Source organism: Triturus cristatus, chromosome 2_1 (genome assembly GCF_964204655.1).
Source record: "Triturus cristatus chromosome 2_1, aTriCri1.1, whole genome shotgun sequence".
Classification (NCBI taxonomy): Eukaryota; Metazoa; Chordata; class Amphibia; order Caudata; family Salamandridae; genus Triturus; species Triturus cristatus.
Window position 1 is genome coordinate 175,431,631 of NC_140581.1, and position 17,151 is coordinate 175,448,781.

Here is a 17,151-nt window from a genome sequence, read left to right on the forward strand (position 1 = left end):
AGCCACTGCTATGCAAGGAAATAATTTTTCTACAATGTAAACCTAGAGAAATCCCGCAAAACAATCATTTTGTAGACAGATAAAAGTGGTGACATATAACATTTGCTCACTTACATTGCCCTTTTCAAATTTATTCATGTTGTTCTTGCAGTCAACCAGGAGCCGCTCCCCGGTGTCGCCCTTGTCTCCAAAGAGGCAGATGAAGACGTTGGCATCTGTTCCGCCTCCGCTGACGCTGCCAGTGTGGACAGTTATGCGGTACTTTACCACTAACAAGGAAGCAATCACAAAGCTCAGCATAGAAAGTACTCTCTCAGAAACGTTAAGTACACTTCCAGGTATCAGAGAAGTACAAAAGCAGCATGGAGTACTCTCAGGGTCTGAATTAGAACTAAGTGAGAACAGAAAATCCTCCTTTTGGAGAAGTGTTAAATCCTCCATTTCCAGAATTCTATACCAGTTGTAGGGCATTCTAGAGAATTAAATTTGCCTGACTAGTGCTACATCTGAGGTAATGCTACTAGAGGATTCTCCACCTGGACTATTCACCATTGAAATTACATGGATGATTATATGTTCCAGTCAACTCTGAACCTGACTCTTCATGTCAATAAACATACATAATCATTACAACTCATTACAATAAAAAAGGAGGATCAGAATCAGATGCACTGCCATAACATACAAAGGCCCTGACTAGGACTGGAAGAATTTCACACAGAGCGATAACTATGCGTGGAATCCTCCAACCTTAAATCACCAGTGTCTACCGGCAGGAAATTATTGGCACCACAAACTCTAATCCTGATCATTCTGGACTCTGAGACTTTTTTCCTGCTGAAGGGGCAAGGGATGTGGGCAGCATCACAGTCCAGCTTTGGTCTGACCCCCTACAACAGTAAGGGGGGAGTAGACTTGAGGGTGTTTTGATCCCATTCCAACACCATCTCCCAAGACAGACACTTTTGGCCTTCTCATAGTTGTCAGAAAACATCTGCAATTTTCTCCCTGGAAAAGGGAAAACCCACACATCAAAGGCCCCAGTATCACTGGATCTGTGCAGTTATCCCCCATTCCAGAGTGAAATCTCATAATCCTCCATTTTCAATCTAATGATACTAGCTGGAATGGGGAATTTCAGCCCTTCAGCATCTTTCCACTTAATACCGACATACTCGTATTTGGTTAACGTAGCCAAACGGTCTGAACTTTCCTTCTTCAGCAAGAGATACAACTGCAATCTTAACCAAAAACTAAACAACATTAAAAATGAGGATGCAGTTTAGCCTCATTTAATCTTCCTGACTTTTGGTATATTTACTTTGAAGTCTTCTCCTTTGGACATGAGATGAGGTCTAATATACTGTTCTGAAGCACTTTGTTTGAAAGAAGTGTTTTACTCAATTGTGTTGACAATTTCACTCCATTGGTAGTAACCAACCTCTCTCCTGTCACAGGGGCCTGTGGCTATGCCCTGTCTCCATCTGCCTTCCATATAAATCTTGCAAGACCCTTGTCCTTCACAGCCAAGTCCTGGCTTCCCATCCCATCTTAGGGTATTTCGAGTGTGATTGTACTAACCGAAGGAAATAAAATGGTCACACAGCAGTGGCAGGCAGTTGCTTTAGTGGTAGTATGGCCTTTGAAATTAAATGGCAACTCTTGGAGAGCACACTGTATGGAGACCGTCTTTGGGTGCGTTCCTACCCTCCAAGAGAGAAGACACATGAAATTTAGGCAACCTGTAAAAACTTGGCTCCATCTTCAATTTCTTTCTTGTGTTTGGGTTATGATTAGTACCAAGAAGCCCTCTAGCACACAATCCTCTTTTAACGTTGTCAGAACTGAACCTGTACCACTGAAAATAGAGTGGGCAAGAATGGGTGGCACACTGATTGTAACCAAGAATCACTTGAAACTAAAATATAATTTCTTGGGCAGTATATGAAATAGATACGCACTCTAGCATGGAAGCTCACACAAATGGCTGATTGATGCATTAATATTTTTGTAAAAAACATTCATGCATTATGCCTGATTCAAAGGAATGAAACTGGCCCCAAATCTGGTTTGCTTTATCAGGATCTTGCTAGTTGTTGGAGGTCTTATCTACTTCACTTAACTTCACGTGTATTATGACTGCAATGTACAGGGTTTGGAGTTCATTTGTCTTGTACCATGGTTTTCTTTGGACGTAGTTGTCTTTAATAAATATATTAGAGACAATCAGGTCCAAAGGAGGGTGAGTTGGGTTTTGTGTAAACCTGGGCTGGGATACAAACTGAGCACTGGTAACTTTATCTACTCTCTATCATTCCAATGAGGTCCTGTGATCAGACATGAAACTTTCTTTCTAGTCTTCATTCATGGCCTGTAGAACTCCTATGGCAGTGTACTACTTAGCTAATCTCAACTATCAACACCTCAATAATGATGTATATTTGATAGATCTGTGCTGGAGCTATTCACTCCTTTGTCCAAATCTACTAATGCAGCCCTAGCCTCATGCTACCACAACCTGCTCCCAAACAAAGACCTCTGTACTCAGCTTTGTTGATGCAGCCCAGGGTGGGTTAGGCAAATGGAGCATAGTCAGACTTTTACATTACTCATCCTGTCCCACTATTCCAATCCAGAGGGCTCACAAAGGTACCTTACACTTTTGAGCAATTTACACTATTGAGTAAGTTTACAAATTTTGGCCAATCACAAAATACTGCTAAAAAAGAATTTATGTATAGTCACTTGAATGATTGCTTTGACTCAGCTTTTTGAAAACAAAGAATAACTTTTTATATCATTATGGATTACTGGAGGGAGTAAAATAGATTAAATTAAGTTGCATGTGAAACAAAACTGTAAATCATGCCTTCTTGGGATTTATGAAGGATGAAGGCAGTTGTATGTAGGAAAGGCTTGCACACATATAGCCAGGATGGTTTAGGAGCATTCCTAATAATGAGCCTCAAGGGCATGTATGAATGTTTTGCGACTGGAATGCGGTCGCAAAACATTCCTACTTTACCGACTCCGCGAAGGAGGTGGTAACCCAGTCACAAACAGGAAGGGGTCCCGATGGGACCCCTTCCCCTATGTGAATATGGGAGCCAACATTTTCTAAGAGCAGGCAGTGGCCCCACAGACCAATGGCTGCTCTTAAAAAATGAAAAACAAACTTTTCATTTTTCTTTCTTAAGTGCATTTTATTTTCCTTTAAGGAAAACGGGCTGCATTTAAAAATAAAAACTGGGGGGGCGTGGCTAGCAGCCTGCGAAGATGGCCGCCGCCTGAGGGAGCTCCAAGGCCACCGTAGTTTCTCCCCATGAATCCTGTAATTAATCCACTGCTTGCTTACTAGCATCGCCCGGTAACGACAGCCGGAGAACAGCGGTATCATTTCCCGCAAATTCAAGCGCTCACGGATGCTCAGCTGAGCAGTAACGGCAGGTGGGAGGTCCGCGGCCTGGCAGCGACGTTGAAACTGGGACCTCGGTTGGCGGCGCCCAGAGGCGCGTAGGTGGCGAGCGCTAACCCCCGGGTGAGCCGTGCAGTGCGTGACCGGTGGAGGGGGTGCAACCCGGCAGCGGAAAGGCCCCACATATACCCGGCGGATGGGCGGCAGTGCCAGGATCCGATTGTATGTACGGGCGGGGTTGGGCCCCGCCTGTAAAGAGGAGAACTTTGGCCGACCGTACTGCAGCCCACAGCAGACACCTTCCGGGCGGGTACAGTGTGGTTCTGCCGCGCCCTCAGTTGGACTGGGACCCGTGCTGGACAATTGCTTTAGGGTAGCCTGGAGTGCTGGGGAGCGGTGGAGGGGGCTCCTCTCCATGAGCTTGGATGCGCTGTGACCGCCGCGGGCCTCTGGGCGCTGCCGGAGCGGCCTCGGACATTGTTAGCAAAGCCCACCCAAAAAATAAATAAATATATAAAAAACGAAAAAGAAGGAACTCACAGCACAGTTACTGTCTGGTCAGCACATAGGTGTTCATGCCTTTGGGAATTCACTGGTGACGCGATCCTTGACTTGCGTTGAAAAGTGAGTGGATTCCCCCAGCCACGACCTGCCCACCATTGTATAAGTGAAAGTCCTTGGGGTACAGAGGAAACGGCCACAAGTTACGCAATCCGGTGAAGGCAGGCGGAAGGGAAAACCGAAAGGCCGTGCGTGTCGGTGATTGCGCAGTCAGGCAGCGGCGATTACCTCTTGCCTGGTGCAGTCTCCTGGCCGGAGCTAGATCCTTCCAACATAGGTGGCAAGGGCCAGCGTGCACCGCAGCAAAGCAAGCTGGACAAATATGCCTACCGGGGCACTCCAACTACCGATACGGTGCCACAAAAGAGTAACACTGACGATGTTCGCTCAGCGGACGCCAAGGAAGTCACTCTACAGGATAGCATGGTCATGTTGACCCAAATGCAAACCGCCATGGGGACTATATCCACGGATATCTCTCTACTCCGGGCAGATGTTTCCAAAACAAACACCAGGCTGTCGGACGTAGAATCCACCACGGCGACACTGTCCTCAGACACAGCAGTGCTGCAGCGTCAGGTTCTCAAACTAGAACAGGCCCAAAGACAGATGGAAGCTAAACTGGACGACCAAGAAGGGCGCTCTAGACGTAACAACGTTCGCCTGGTGAGGGCTGGAAAGTATCAGAGGACCGGGCCTTGACCTGTTTGTGGAGGACATGATTAAGACCAAGCTCCAGCCCCGAGGATTGTCTAATTTCTTTTTAGTGGAACGGGCGCACCGGGTGCCCGGCGGGAGACCGAGGCCAGGTGCACCACCCAGACCTATCCTAGCCCGATTCTTCAACTTCAGGGACCGCGATGCGATCTTACAAGCAGCCCGGGTGGCACCTCCCCTTAAAGTTGACAACTGTACAGTGATGCTGTACCCAGACTACACGGCTGCGGTGGCAAAGCAAAGGCGAGACTTCACTGAAGTAAAAAAAGAACTACGTAGCCGTGATCTGAAATACGCCATGCTCTTCCCGGCCAAGTTGAGGCGGACGGTAAGACATGCTTCTTCACGTCTCCGCAGGAGGCCCAGGAATGGCTTGAAGGGTGGAGGAAGCCTGGAGGGACCAACCGACATGGGCGCAGACAGAGACGGTTATCCGGAGGCTCAGGTACATCAGAGGTGCTGACCATGGAGACGACGGCGGACAAGACAGTCCCACGCAGGCTGGAGGACTCAGACTGTCATTGATAATACAGGTGCTGATGTGAAATGGGCGTAAACCTGTCACAAACTGAACCTCTTGGAGGCGCTTCGCTCCACGTAGTGCCGGACTTGACAACTTGCACGTTAAGCGTTCACCTACAGGCAGATAGGATGGACTCACGGGAGGAACCCATAGTGGTCGGTCGTGGCTCCCCCCCTACACGCAAGTACATGGTTTGGGGAACAAAGCACTCTGCTAAGTTGGGGAGGCAGGTAGTTCAAAGTCCATTAGGCAGGGTAGCAGGGAGGGGGGCGGGGGACGGGATTCAGTTCAGGGGTTTAAAGTTATGGTTTGTTTTGAAGCATGTCTTACAAAAGGTTCGCATTCCTTACCAGACCGAGACGTGGCAGAGTCGCGGGCAATGGTTACATAGTGTGCTGTGCCGGAAAACCCGGTCCACTACTAACCCGGAATGACAGTACCGACATCACATGGCCCGAGTACTTGGGAGCACGAGATGCACAACACGACACACGTGGTCCCCCTGACACTGGTTACCTGGAATGTCCATGGGTTGGGGGACAAAATAATACGTCGTTTAGTCCTGCATAGTTTAAAACAATGTGCCCCCGATGTGTCCTTGCTGCAAGAGACACATCTGACTGGTACCACCAGTAAAGCTAGGGATCGATGGGGATTTAAAATGGTTACGCACTCGGAGTTCACCTCCGGCTCGAGAGGGGTGGGTATCCTTGTAAAATCTCGGTCCCCTTTGATAATCCATCGCACAAAAACGGCTGCTTTGCGGCCATTTCTGGCCAATGGGAGGGGAGGTCAATTAACATTGTGTCGATCTATATTCTTCCGGCCCTTCACACAGTAACGCTCGCAGCACTTGGTGAATTTTTGCTGGATCTGCCAGAGGGCGAACTAGTGATCGGGGGGGACTTTAATGACACCATTGACACGGGCAAGGACCGCTACCCACCTAGACCACGCACACATGGGGTCTCCCCAGTAGGAGGGTTTATAGAGGCACTGGGACTCACTGACGCGTGGAGGCATCGACACCCAGATGAACGTCAATTCACTTTCCTATCCGGAGTTCACAATAGTCTCTCTAGGATAGATTATTTTTTTGCCTCACAGGAATGTCTAAGGAATATAGCGACAGTGGAAATTAGACTGAGGGGCATTTCGGATCACTCCCCTATACAACTAGTCACAAAATACGACAGCGCATTTACCCCATATACCCGGGGTATCTGCAAGTCCCACACATCAAGAAGGCTATTATAACAACGACCCAGACGTACTTCCAGGATAATGTGTCATCAGTTGGTTCCCCTACCATTCTCTGGGAGGCCTACAAGACTGTGGTTAGAGGGCAAGTGATAGCAACTATCACTGGTCACAAGCGTGATAAACAGCGAGAACTCACTGACATAGAACTTAGACTGCATGAGGCAGAAAGGCAATGCACACTCGACCCCTCTCGAGCCGCGACTCAACACCTAACCCTCCGACAACAAGAATATAGGGAGTATCTCAAAGACACGGTTATAAAGCGAATGGCAGCGACACAGCACAAGGTTTACGAAACTGGCGATAAGGCTGGTAAACTCCTGGCATGGTTGGATGGGCGGGAGAAGGGTAAGAAGTGCATAGCTCAACTCCATACGGCTAATGGACAGGTGGTAACGGACCCGGAAGAAATAGTGCAGATGTTGGCAGGGCACTTCCAGCAGGCTTATACATCATCATCCACTATGTCCATGGAAGAAGCGCAGTCGTAGATTAAAGATATCGATATGCCCAGGCTCACTCCTGGGGAGGCCCTCCAACTTGAAGCTGATCTCACGGTTACAGAACTGCAGTCGGCGATCGGCTCTCTACAATCGGGGAAGGCCATGGGACCCAATGGTATACCAATAGAATTATACAAAAGAACGGCGGGCACAATTACACCGCACTTACTTAATATGTTTCAGGACAGCTTGAAGAATGGCGAATTTCCATTAGACCAAAGACTAACCACTATAGTGGCGATCCCAAAGCCAGGAAAACCTCCCGCGAAGTGTATCTCGTATCGCCCCATATCCTTAATCAATGGGGAGGCCAAAATTCTGGCTAAACTTCTGGCAATGCGACTTGCGCCGCTCCTAGGGACACTGATACATCCAGACCAATCGGGCTTCATGCCTGGCAGAAGTACAGCATTGAACTTGAGGCGCCTGCACGGGGTGATGGCTTGTATACCATATATACAAGAGCCAGCAATCATACTCTCCCTAGACGCCTGTATGGCGTTTGATATGGTGGAGTGGACCTTCCTCTTCGCGGTGCTTGATCACATGGGCTTTGGTCCCAAATTTTGTGCATGGGTTCGCTTGCTGTATACTAACCCAATGGCACATGTGACAGCTAATGGACACATTTCTCGGGATTTCCCACTTTCCCGTGGCACACTGCAGGGCTGTCCACTGTTGCCACTGTCGCCACTCTTGTTTGCTCTGGTCCTTGAGCCACTAGCGGCATGGATTAGGTGGGAACCACTGATTCGGGGACTGAGATGGACGGCGGATTGGGGGGATCGTATTTCACTATATGCCGATGACGTATTACTGTACATGGCCTCCGCCAGTCGCTCAATTGCAGCGTTACTTAACATCTGTAAGCTCTTTGGTCGGGCATCTGGGTACACCATAAATTGGTCTAAATCGGTTTTATTCATTTTACATGGGCCGCCCCCTCGGCTCCCCAAGGACTGCCCATTGTCTGTCACAGATGACACATTTAAATACTTAGGAATCAATATAACTAGTAGTCCAGAGGCCTTTTATAAGCTGAATCTGGTGCCTCATCTGGATCGCTTCAGACGGGATATGACACGTTGCCATTGACGCTCCTGGGCAAGGCGGTGCTTTTCAAAATGATGGCGCTTCCTCGATTTCTTTATGTATTGGAAAATGCGCCCTCCCTGGTACCCCCAAGTTACTTCAAGGCGATAGAGGCGCAGGTCTCCAGCTTGCTGTGGGGGAATAAACCGGCACGGATTGCACAGAGCAAACTGGTAAAGGGTTGGTATGATGGGGGAAATTGCGCTCCCAAATATCCAGCTATACTACTGGGCAGCTCAATTGAAGATAGTTAATCAATGGATACATGCTCCACAATCTGACCCAGCCTTTAAAGCTGATAGACACGAGCTTGGGGCAGAGGGTGTGATGTCGGCTCTATATAACGAGAGCCGACCCCCCCCCCCCCCTTCCTTGATCCTGCAAAACACACTGTCGCTCTCTGGTATAAGGCACATACTAAATTAGGTTGGCGGGCGGTTATAACCCAACTCACTCCCTTATGGGACACTAAGCGGCTGGGGCGACTCAGGAACAGTAGGGGCTTCGCTCACTGGGATGCAATCGGCATCTTCACTGTGGGTGATTTGTGGAGTAAAGGAGAAATAATCTCATTCAAGGGTCTTCAGGAGCAATACTGGCAGAGTCAGAATGGTTTCGATACCTGCAGATCAAGCATGCACTACAAGCTGCCTTGCCAGCGGGAGTTAAGGTTCCAGAATCTACCCCGTTAGAAGAAAGATTACTGACAGACCATATGCACAAGCGTGCTACTTCCCTCACATATCGAAAACTAGTCAATAACTTAGCAGACCCCATTGAGGCACTTAGGGAAAAGTGGTCCAAAGATGTGGGAGAACTGGACGATGCGGATTGGCAAGATGCAACGGCATCCCCGCGGGAAGTGAGCATAGCTTCGAAGCTCAAGCTGATACAGCTAAAAATCCTACATCATGTCTATTACACCAGAGTCCTCCTCTGCAAAATTGGGAAAACTTCTCACCCGTACTGTTTGAGAGGGTGTGGAAATGAGGGAACCTTCTTTCATACACTATGGCAATGCCCAAGAATTGCGGAATACTGGACGAGGGTTATGAGGACAATATCGCAGGTTGAGGGGATATCGCAGCTGCCAGAACCCAAGAGTTGCTTGTTGAACATCTGGGAGTCAAATGATCTTATGCTCATGGCTCAGGTGTGGGTTACACTGGGAATAATGATTGCAAAGCGGAACATTGCACAGAAATGGGGGTCAGAGGAAATACCGACGATAACAACTTGGTGTAGTGAAATGGATGGGGTTATGATAACTGAAAACACAGTATACAGTAACCGTGGATGCCCGAGTAAATGGAATAAAGTATGGGGAGGATGGAATAAATTTAGGGGATATATTTGTGAGCCTCCTAAGGCACGCTCTGGGGAAACATCTGAGGAAGAAATTGTGTAGACAGGTGATAATGCTGTAAGAATGGTAATTGAATTTGGAGATCGGTTATATGTACAATCGGAATGTGAAAGTCATAAGTTTATTGGAATGTACTTGTATCTATCTATGAGGATGTGAACCGTATAAATTGTTTCCTTTGTAAACAATCAATAAAATTAATAATAAAAAAAAAACTGCTTTATTTAAAAGCAGTCACAGACATGGGTTCTGCTAACTCCAGCAGGCCACCATCCCTGTGAGTACTAGCCATTCCCAATGGGTCGCAAATTGTGACTGACTCATGAATATGAATGAGGCAGGTCCCTTGAGACCCATTGGGAATTGCAAACAGTGAAAAACACACTGTTGCACATAGTTGTTTGCGATTTCCTAATAGCGAATTAGGAAATCACAAACGGAAGTCAATGTACATCGGGCCCTTAGCTCCTGATTCAAGACCCTTGGTATTTTGCCCAGATTATATGAGGTTCCACTGTTATGTGCAGATCTCGCCATTACCCATCGCAGGTCTTCAACCAGTGTCTCCCAGTCCTACTTGTTTCCTGCTCCTGAGAAATCAAGAATGAACTGTTCCTCATGGACATCCCCTAAAACGAGGAATGCCCGACAGTTCCTGTTAGCTACAGTAAGAGGTGGCAGGATTTTGCTGCAGGACACACCAGTTCCTTTGCACCTCCCAGCACAGCACTAGAAGTCAATTTAAGCAACTCTGATCCAGACCTTTGATGTGTACTGGGAGGGCAGGCATTTCCCTTCCAATGCACCCTAATTAAACCCAGCAATATGCTCCTTGTTCTTAAGTATTCCTAACGTTATGACGTTTACGAATAGCTGGTTATGTCATTCGGCCCAAATATCAGTGCATAAGTAAATACAAATGCCTTTACTTGTCATTATCGCTCCAAAACTAAGCTTGATGTGGGATGACCTATGTGGTCATGACGCTGAGCACAATCAGACAGGTTCTGGATTGCACACGTGTGTCACTGGGTTGTCACATCACACAAGCTTCAATAAAGCTCTTCTGTCGCCTCACCTGGCAGAACTTCCTTGACGAGCTCCCCTTCGGCCGGCAGCTCTCTGAGGATCTCATTGTCGTCCTCATTCAAGTCCAGCCAGCGGTTACAGTGGAAGGTGTACTTCTCTTTGGTGAGCGTTTTCAGCAAAGAGACCTTAAATAAACAAAATAATTTACAAATAACGTCCACGGAGTTAAAAAGATTAGGGACTAGCAATAACTACCACATGAATCAGCACTCTCACAATAAATATTTTGTTGGTTTTACTGCTCCATTTCTTGAAACATATTTTCTTCAATTATTGTTCCTATTCATGTTAATTTGCAATAACTAAACTTTCCATTAGTAAATGTTTGCCTTATGGAGTTTCCAATGCATTATTACAAGTGTATTCTGATTACATATGGTCTTGCAGTGACCTGATGCTTCAGCGGTACACAATCTTGAAAGACAAAATGGCAACGCAGTGAAGGGCCTTTGAAATTAGAGCCCGGACAAACTCTCTAACCTACTTTCAACCAAGTAGTAAAGAAACAAAATAAGAGGCCGGACAAACTTTCTAACCTACTTTCAGCCAAGTCTTAGAGAAGGGGAAATTAAGAATGTTGAACACTTTTTAGGTAGGCCTGAGCGGTGAACTTCGCACAGTTCGCAGAGTTTGCGGAGTTTTCGGCACTTCGCGAAGCTCGCGCAGTACAAAAAACTCCACTTTGCGATGTGCAGCGGAGTTTTTTCCCCGCTCGCGGGAAGTTCGTGATCACGAACGATAAGTTTACGAGCACGAGCTGCTGCTTGGGTAGAATTTCTACCTGAGCAGCAGGAATACCAGCACAAACTGCAGTTCGCACTGCTCGCGGACATTCGCAGACTTTTTTGTAACTTCGCGGAGTTTCGCGTAGCAAAACTCCGCGACCTATGCCCAGGCCTATTTTTAGGTACAGGAGCTATGAACAAGAACACTTGGATAAAGGGTGGACTGCCAGGGTGTTGTAAGAGAGGTGGGAGTAAAAGAAAGACACTGTGATATGCTGAAAGGCAACAGGACCTACTGTTTTACCATGCTGACAACATATAGTGCCCCTGATTACAAGAATTAAGTAGGAGAAGTGAACGATCTGTCAATGAACCTCTGGGAACAGTCAGGAGAAGATGAAGCAAAGAGATATGATTGTGAAGAAAGAAGCAGGCAATAACATACCAGAAAGAGCTACATCTTGGCTACGCAAACAGGCAAAGCATAATCAAGAGGTAAGCAATTTGTATGCGTAGGGATAACACTGTAGGGTAGTTCATGATAAAAACATATGCGAAACTTAAACCTAGAATAACTGAGTCACTGGGTATCAATTCTGTAGTTAGCATCCTCTCTTGAGGAAGTGACTATGTCCTCCCAAGAATATGTAAAAGTAAAACGCCTGATAGGAGCATGTTAGTGACGGTAAGTAGCCTATTAGTAAGACCATAAGCACCAGTTCCTACATACACTCCTTAAAAAATGTTTGGAAGAATATCCAGGCACAAATGGTGAGGGATCGGTAGCTTAATAAGCACAGGATGTAGAATAAAGTAGTCAGAAATGTAGATTAGTTGTGGCAATGTGCAATGCTGCACACTTGTAATGAATATAGCCCATGTTAGATGGAGCAGTATTGGCCATTATAAGGCAATAGAAAGAGGGGCCTCACTGCTTCCATACCTTGTTTAGATGCCACCCTGCAAATGCGCTCCTCTTCTCATGCCATATCCTGAGCTTAAAGATGTTGCCCAGGTCAGGAAGTTCAATCTAAAAACAAAAGTAGAGAATCTTTTTTCTCATCACATCTCTTTTAGAAATAGAATAAGAATGAGAAATCAAAGCTATATCTAGACATAACTATTTCTATGCTCATTAGGTATAAGCACTGAATGTAACATATAAACACTGATAAAACACTGATTGCGCTTGAGTTATTATATAACTGCCCACGGACAAACTTGTCCGACAAGAAGCTCAGCCCAGTCCATGCTTTTTTAAAGTGCCTAAGCCAACAGATCGAGATGATGTACAACTTAACTATCAGTTCCAGACTGAAATGCTAAATCTCAATTAGAGTGAATGTCATCTGGTAACTCTGCTCTACCAAAACACTACTTCTCTCATAAATCATCCATGATTTAGATTATTCCATCCTTTAATTAGACTTTAAGCAGTCCTCACCTTTAGTACAATTAACAAATATTGGCAACATACCATAAACTTGTCAATTTGTCCGGTTTCGAAGTTGTCGGAGTTGTTGTCCAGTTTCATCTCGTCTGATTTGCCTTTGTCCCCATAAATCTGGAGCAGGATATTGGCATCCGTCCCTGCGTTCTTAATGTCGCTAGTCCAGATCCAAAGGGACCAAGGGTTTTCTGCACAGTAGAGTGGAGTAGAATCAAAGATATATTAATAACACCAATCAAAGAGGTATAAACTTTCTTCATGATATAAATGTCTGCTTTCTATTTGACTTTCAATAAAACAGTTATGTTGTTTGAAAACACCAAGTCCTAATATGAATGCCGCATCTACGTGGCCAAACATGGAGAGCTTGTTATTTAGAACAAGTCTCCAATGATAGGAGAATATTAGATCTCAATTCAGACAACATCGAATAAGTACATTCAAACCTTTGGAATAATTTAGCATTCAACTTATTCAAAAATAATTTTGTTCATACCCATCTAAAAACACCAAATGAGGTCTCTGCTCCCACAAAGACAATATGAAAAATATAAATTAATATGTTCCCAACAGCGCTTAGTAATCCACCGTTGTCTTTGCTGTGAAATTACTGTAGTCCTAATGTAATACTACCTATTAGAAAACCATCTGAAAGGTGCTTATATAGTGCTAAACACCTGTTGCCAATGATCCCAAATTCAGCGATAATAAATATTTCTCATTCTGAAAGAGAATTATGGCCTTTCTATAGGATATTCTTGGGGGCCTGATGGCTCACTTGGCTACTGAGCTCACTGCTACAAGCATCTGTGCTTGACCCCATGGTAACAGGTTGGAATCCTGGTGGTTCCAATCATTCTCATGGTCTCGCTCAATAATGTGACTGCTACTGAGTTGGGTAAAAGCATATTGCAAGACACCAACGAGATCTGTGATCAAAGAGAGGAACAAGGTCAAATGTTCTTGACAATGTGGAGAATTTCAAAGTGCCTTTTTAATTAAGGTAGAAGGTCCTTTTTTTATTAAACCAGTACCGCCTTTCTGTGTTTGGTCTCTTGCCCCAACTGATACAAGAGATATCCTCGGTGCAGATACAGATATCAAATATGTAATCTGTGCCATAGGCATGAACGCACCAATGTGCAGCCAGCTTGTAGTAGATTGTAACTAACAACAAGGTGATGGATGGAACAGATGAATTCATCTCAGACACTGGTGACTGTTTGTGGGTGCATTCCAGTTCATTGTTTTGTGCTTACTCTTCCACTCCAGTGAGAGATCATCCATGTGCAAATCAGTGTTGATCCTGCTACAATAGAAACAGTTCATCCAGAACATGTAAATAGAGGAAGAATCCTAGCCATCCAATCATAGGGATGGTAACTAAGCTATGTGTTGCAAAGAGAAAGAGGCCAACATGTAGCACACAGATAGCTCAGGTAAAAGGGGTAACAAGGATTTAGTGATACAAGTATATATGTACAAATGATAACCCCACAAGAGCAAGATAGCTTTCCTGCTCAGCCTCCAACTGCTTCCTACTGACTCCCCTCACACAAGCTTCCACCGTCTACATACCAGTATGACATATGCAGCATTCTCTACAGTTCAACAGGCAGGGCACACTGTTATGCTCTATGGGATTGGACATGGCAGTGTTCTATGTTGGCATTGTGAGTATTCTAGAATCCTGGTTGAAGTTGGTCAGTTGGCAAGCGCCTGCAAGGGGTTTCACATCGTATGTTAATACTCTAATAAATCTAATTTACTGCAGATTTGGAATCTGGTCTTCCCAAAAGTGGTGACAAGGATCGGTTGCGAAATGGACAACTGACTTTGGGCAGAAGTATGTTGGTGTGATCCCCTGAGAATTATCCTGATCGTGGGAAATGGTTGCCTTATAAAGCAATGGGCAACGTGGCAACCTGGAGTCGGATTTGTGCAATGGGAATGCGGCAAAGATCGTGTGTGGGCAGTGACAATCTGTTGCCGGTGAGAGAATCACTGTGGGTTTTTTGGGGGGGTTGGGGGAGAGTGTTTTGGCCTAGCGCAACAGTGACTCCATTTCACATCAGCTTGCACTGATACAGTGTGCAATGTTGACTTCATGCTGAGCCTGGCTTGTGATATGTTGCGTATCTGCTAATGCGAGTTTGACATGCCAGCTTTGCTAATCAAGTAGATGATTGTGCGCAGTTAACTTTGGGCCATATTCAAGGTAATTATTGCAGGTAGAGTCTGACCTGAAGACAATGGTTTGTCTTTAGCGGGCATTGGAGGTGTCAGCAGTTCTCAGCCAAGTCTGCAACAGGTTTTGTGGCTCCTCCCATTCGGGCGTGAGGAAGGATGACTGCTGCGAGCTAGATCTCATATGGACCGTTATTGAAAATTATTTCTTCAGGACAATCCTCTCCCCTGAAAAACTCTTCAAACAAGGAAATGACCTGGAATGACTTAACCACATTCATAAAGGCAACTTCACGCCATTTTGAGTAGCTATCTACGATTACAACAGCTAATCTACTCTCAACTACCAAGAAATCAAATGGACTGCTGATGTCAATAGCAACCTTTTCGCATGCTCTCTCTGACAACGCTACAGTCATTGAGTCTCCACAATGATTGGTCGATCAGTGTGGAAGGTGAACAGGAGAGAGGGTTGTCCGGCAGGAATAGTTTCAGATAATAGTCCACAATTTGTTCCTGATGAGTTTGAAACATTTCCTAGAAAAGGGGGGATTAAACACCTGAGAACACCAGTTTATCACCCAAGCGGAAATGGGTTAGTTGAGCCTTTCAACTGGGTGTTGGGTGAGTGTATTCAGTTGGCAATGTGTGGGAGACTGAATTGGCGACAAGAGGTGAAAACATGTTGTGGAGTTACCGAACTACACCACATACAGCTAGAGGAGAAACACAGTTTTTTCTGCAGAAAGATAGAGTAGCTTGCACATCAGTGGGTCCTTCATGGATGGAAAGGGTGAATCGTGGAAATCCTGCACAAACAGGTGTTGTTTGAAAGAGTGGAAAAGTACCAGAATCAGATTGCTATCAGACATAATAGAAAATTCAGAAAGATGGCAAGGATGTTAAAAAAAAAAGGGATTTGGTAAGAGCATGTTTGGGGACAACTTGTAACAAGCATTGGCACAGCCAATAGGTCTCGCCTTTGGGACCTTATAAGTGTTTAGCCATACAACACTTGATGTTGTTGCACCAAGGATATTGTGCTGAATAACTAAACACCTATAAGGTCCCAAAGGTGAGACCTATTGGCTATGCCAATGCTTGTTGAGTTTCTGAGAAAAGCACATTTTTACCTCATTTAAGAACAAGCATTGGGAAAGCCAACAGGTGTCAGCAATCCGAGAGCTATTGGCGTTGTCAATGTCTTTGGGCCTTTCCAAATATGTCAAATTTATATTACAACATGCAAGCCTCAATAATTCTAGGCGCAAGAGAATAGGAGTTATTGTTACCATGGATTTAAAGTATTCTACTAAAGCAAGTAGTCCACACATAGGCTTTCTAAAAGCAGGGCCTAAACGTCAGATGGAACCTGCTTTGCTAAACACTCCAAATGAAAGTGACCTGTATACAACAGAGGAGGAGTAGAAGGGGACTTTATCAGGCTCAGGCAATCTCGCCTCCCTAAACTAACAAAAGTGCATTTTGGATTGAGAACTTAATCCAGCAATTAAACATGCCTGGGGGGAGGCGGAGTGGGTTTAGATGCCACTCTCTAACCAGCTTCATGCACGGGCTGTGATTGAATGACCTCCCCCCACTAGCTTTCAGCACTTGGGCCTTTGTACTGAATGAAAAGTTAGAGTAATCGCCGGCGCTTGGTATAACTGGAGGAGGCACAGATAATTGGCTTTAGAGCGGGGAAGGGTAGGTTTGTGTGTCTGTTCTCATATTGCGGGCAGTGTTAAAGTTATTGATTACTCAACATTTTGTGCCTAGGAGTGTACATCTATGAGATACACGCTTTTTTTATTTTTTGAAGAGTCAGTTTTAATTTTTGCACAGTGGGGGAAACCGAGTGACTGTGCAATATCGAGTACATTAAAGAAAATATTCTTGCACTGGTGCAAATAACTTTTCTGGCAGTTCCTGTTCTGGGGTAAGTAGTAAGTGTGCCTGTGTACGTTGTTCACAAGTTGTAGACTGCTCTGATTAAAAAAAAACTCTACCTGACAACACAGGGCTGTTGCCAATTGAACTGTCTCTCTCCCATGTCTCCAAGGGGAGCCCTGTCCTGATTGGAGAGAACTGAGGGCATTAATCTTATGTGAGAGGGAGCCTGGACATCCCATGGAGAAGGTGGGTGCCTGACTGCCTGAGAGGCGGAGTAGAGAAGCGTTCATTTGAGTTCACTTCCAAGCAAAGATAGAGGAGGGGAGAGAGAGGAGAGATACAGAAGAGATGGAGAGGAGGGACCGTG

The 17,151-nt window shown here is 45.5% G+C and overlaps 1 protein-coding gene across 1 annotated transcript in view; it reads right to left on the bottom strand.

The window, feature by feature from the left end:
- The window catches only part of LOXHD1 (lipoxygenase homology PLAT domains 1), a 1,221,805-nt gene that overhangs the window by 411,304 nt on the left and 793,350 nt on the right, over positions 1–17,151 (bottom strand). Inside the window, exons 16-19 of the mRNA XM_085629301.1 lie at positions 12,732–12,892; positions 12,198–12,284; positions 10,519–10,654; positions 115–269 (exon numbers count right to left, since the gene is read on the bottom strand). Of these exons, the coding sequence (XP_085485427.1) occupies positions 115–269; positions 10,519–10,654; positions 12,198–12,284; positions 12,732–12,892 (539 nt within the window). The remainder of the gene's footprint in view (positions 1–114; positions 270–10,518; positions 10,655–12,197; positions 12,285–12,731; positions 12,893–17,151) is intronic.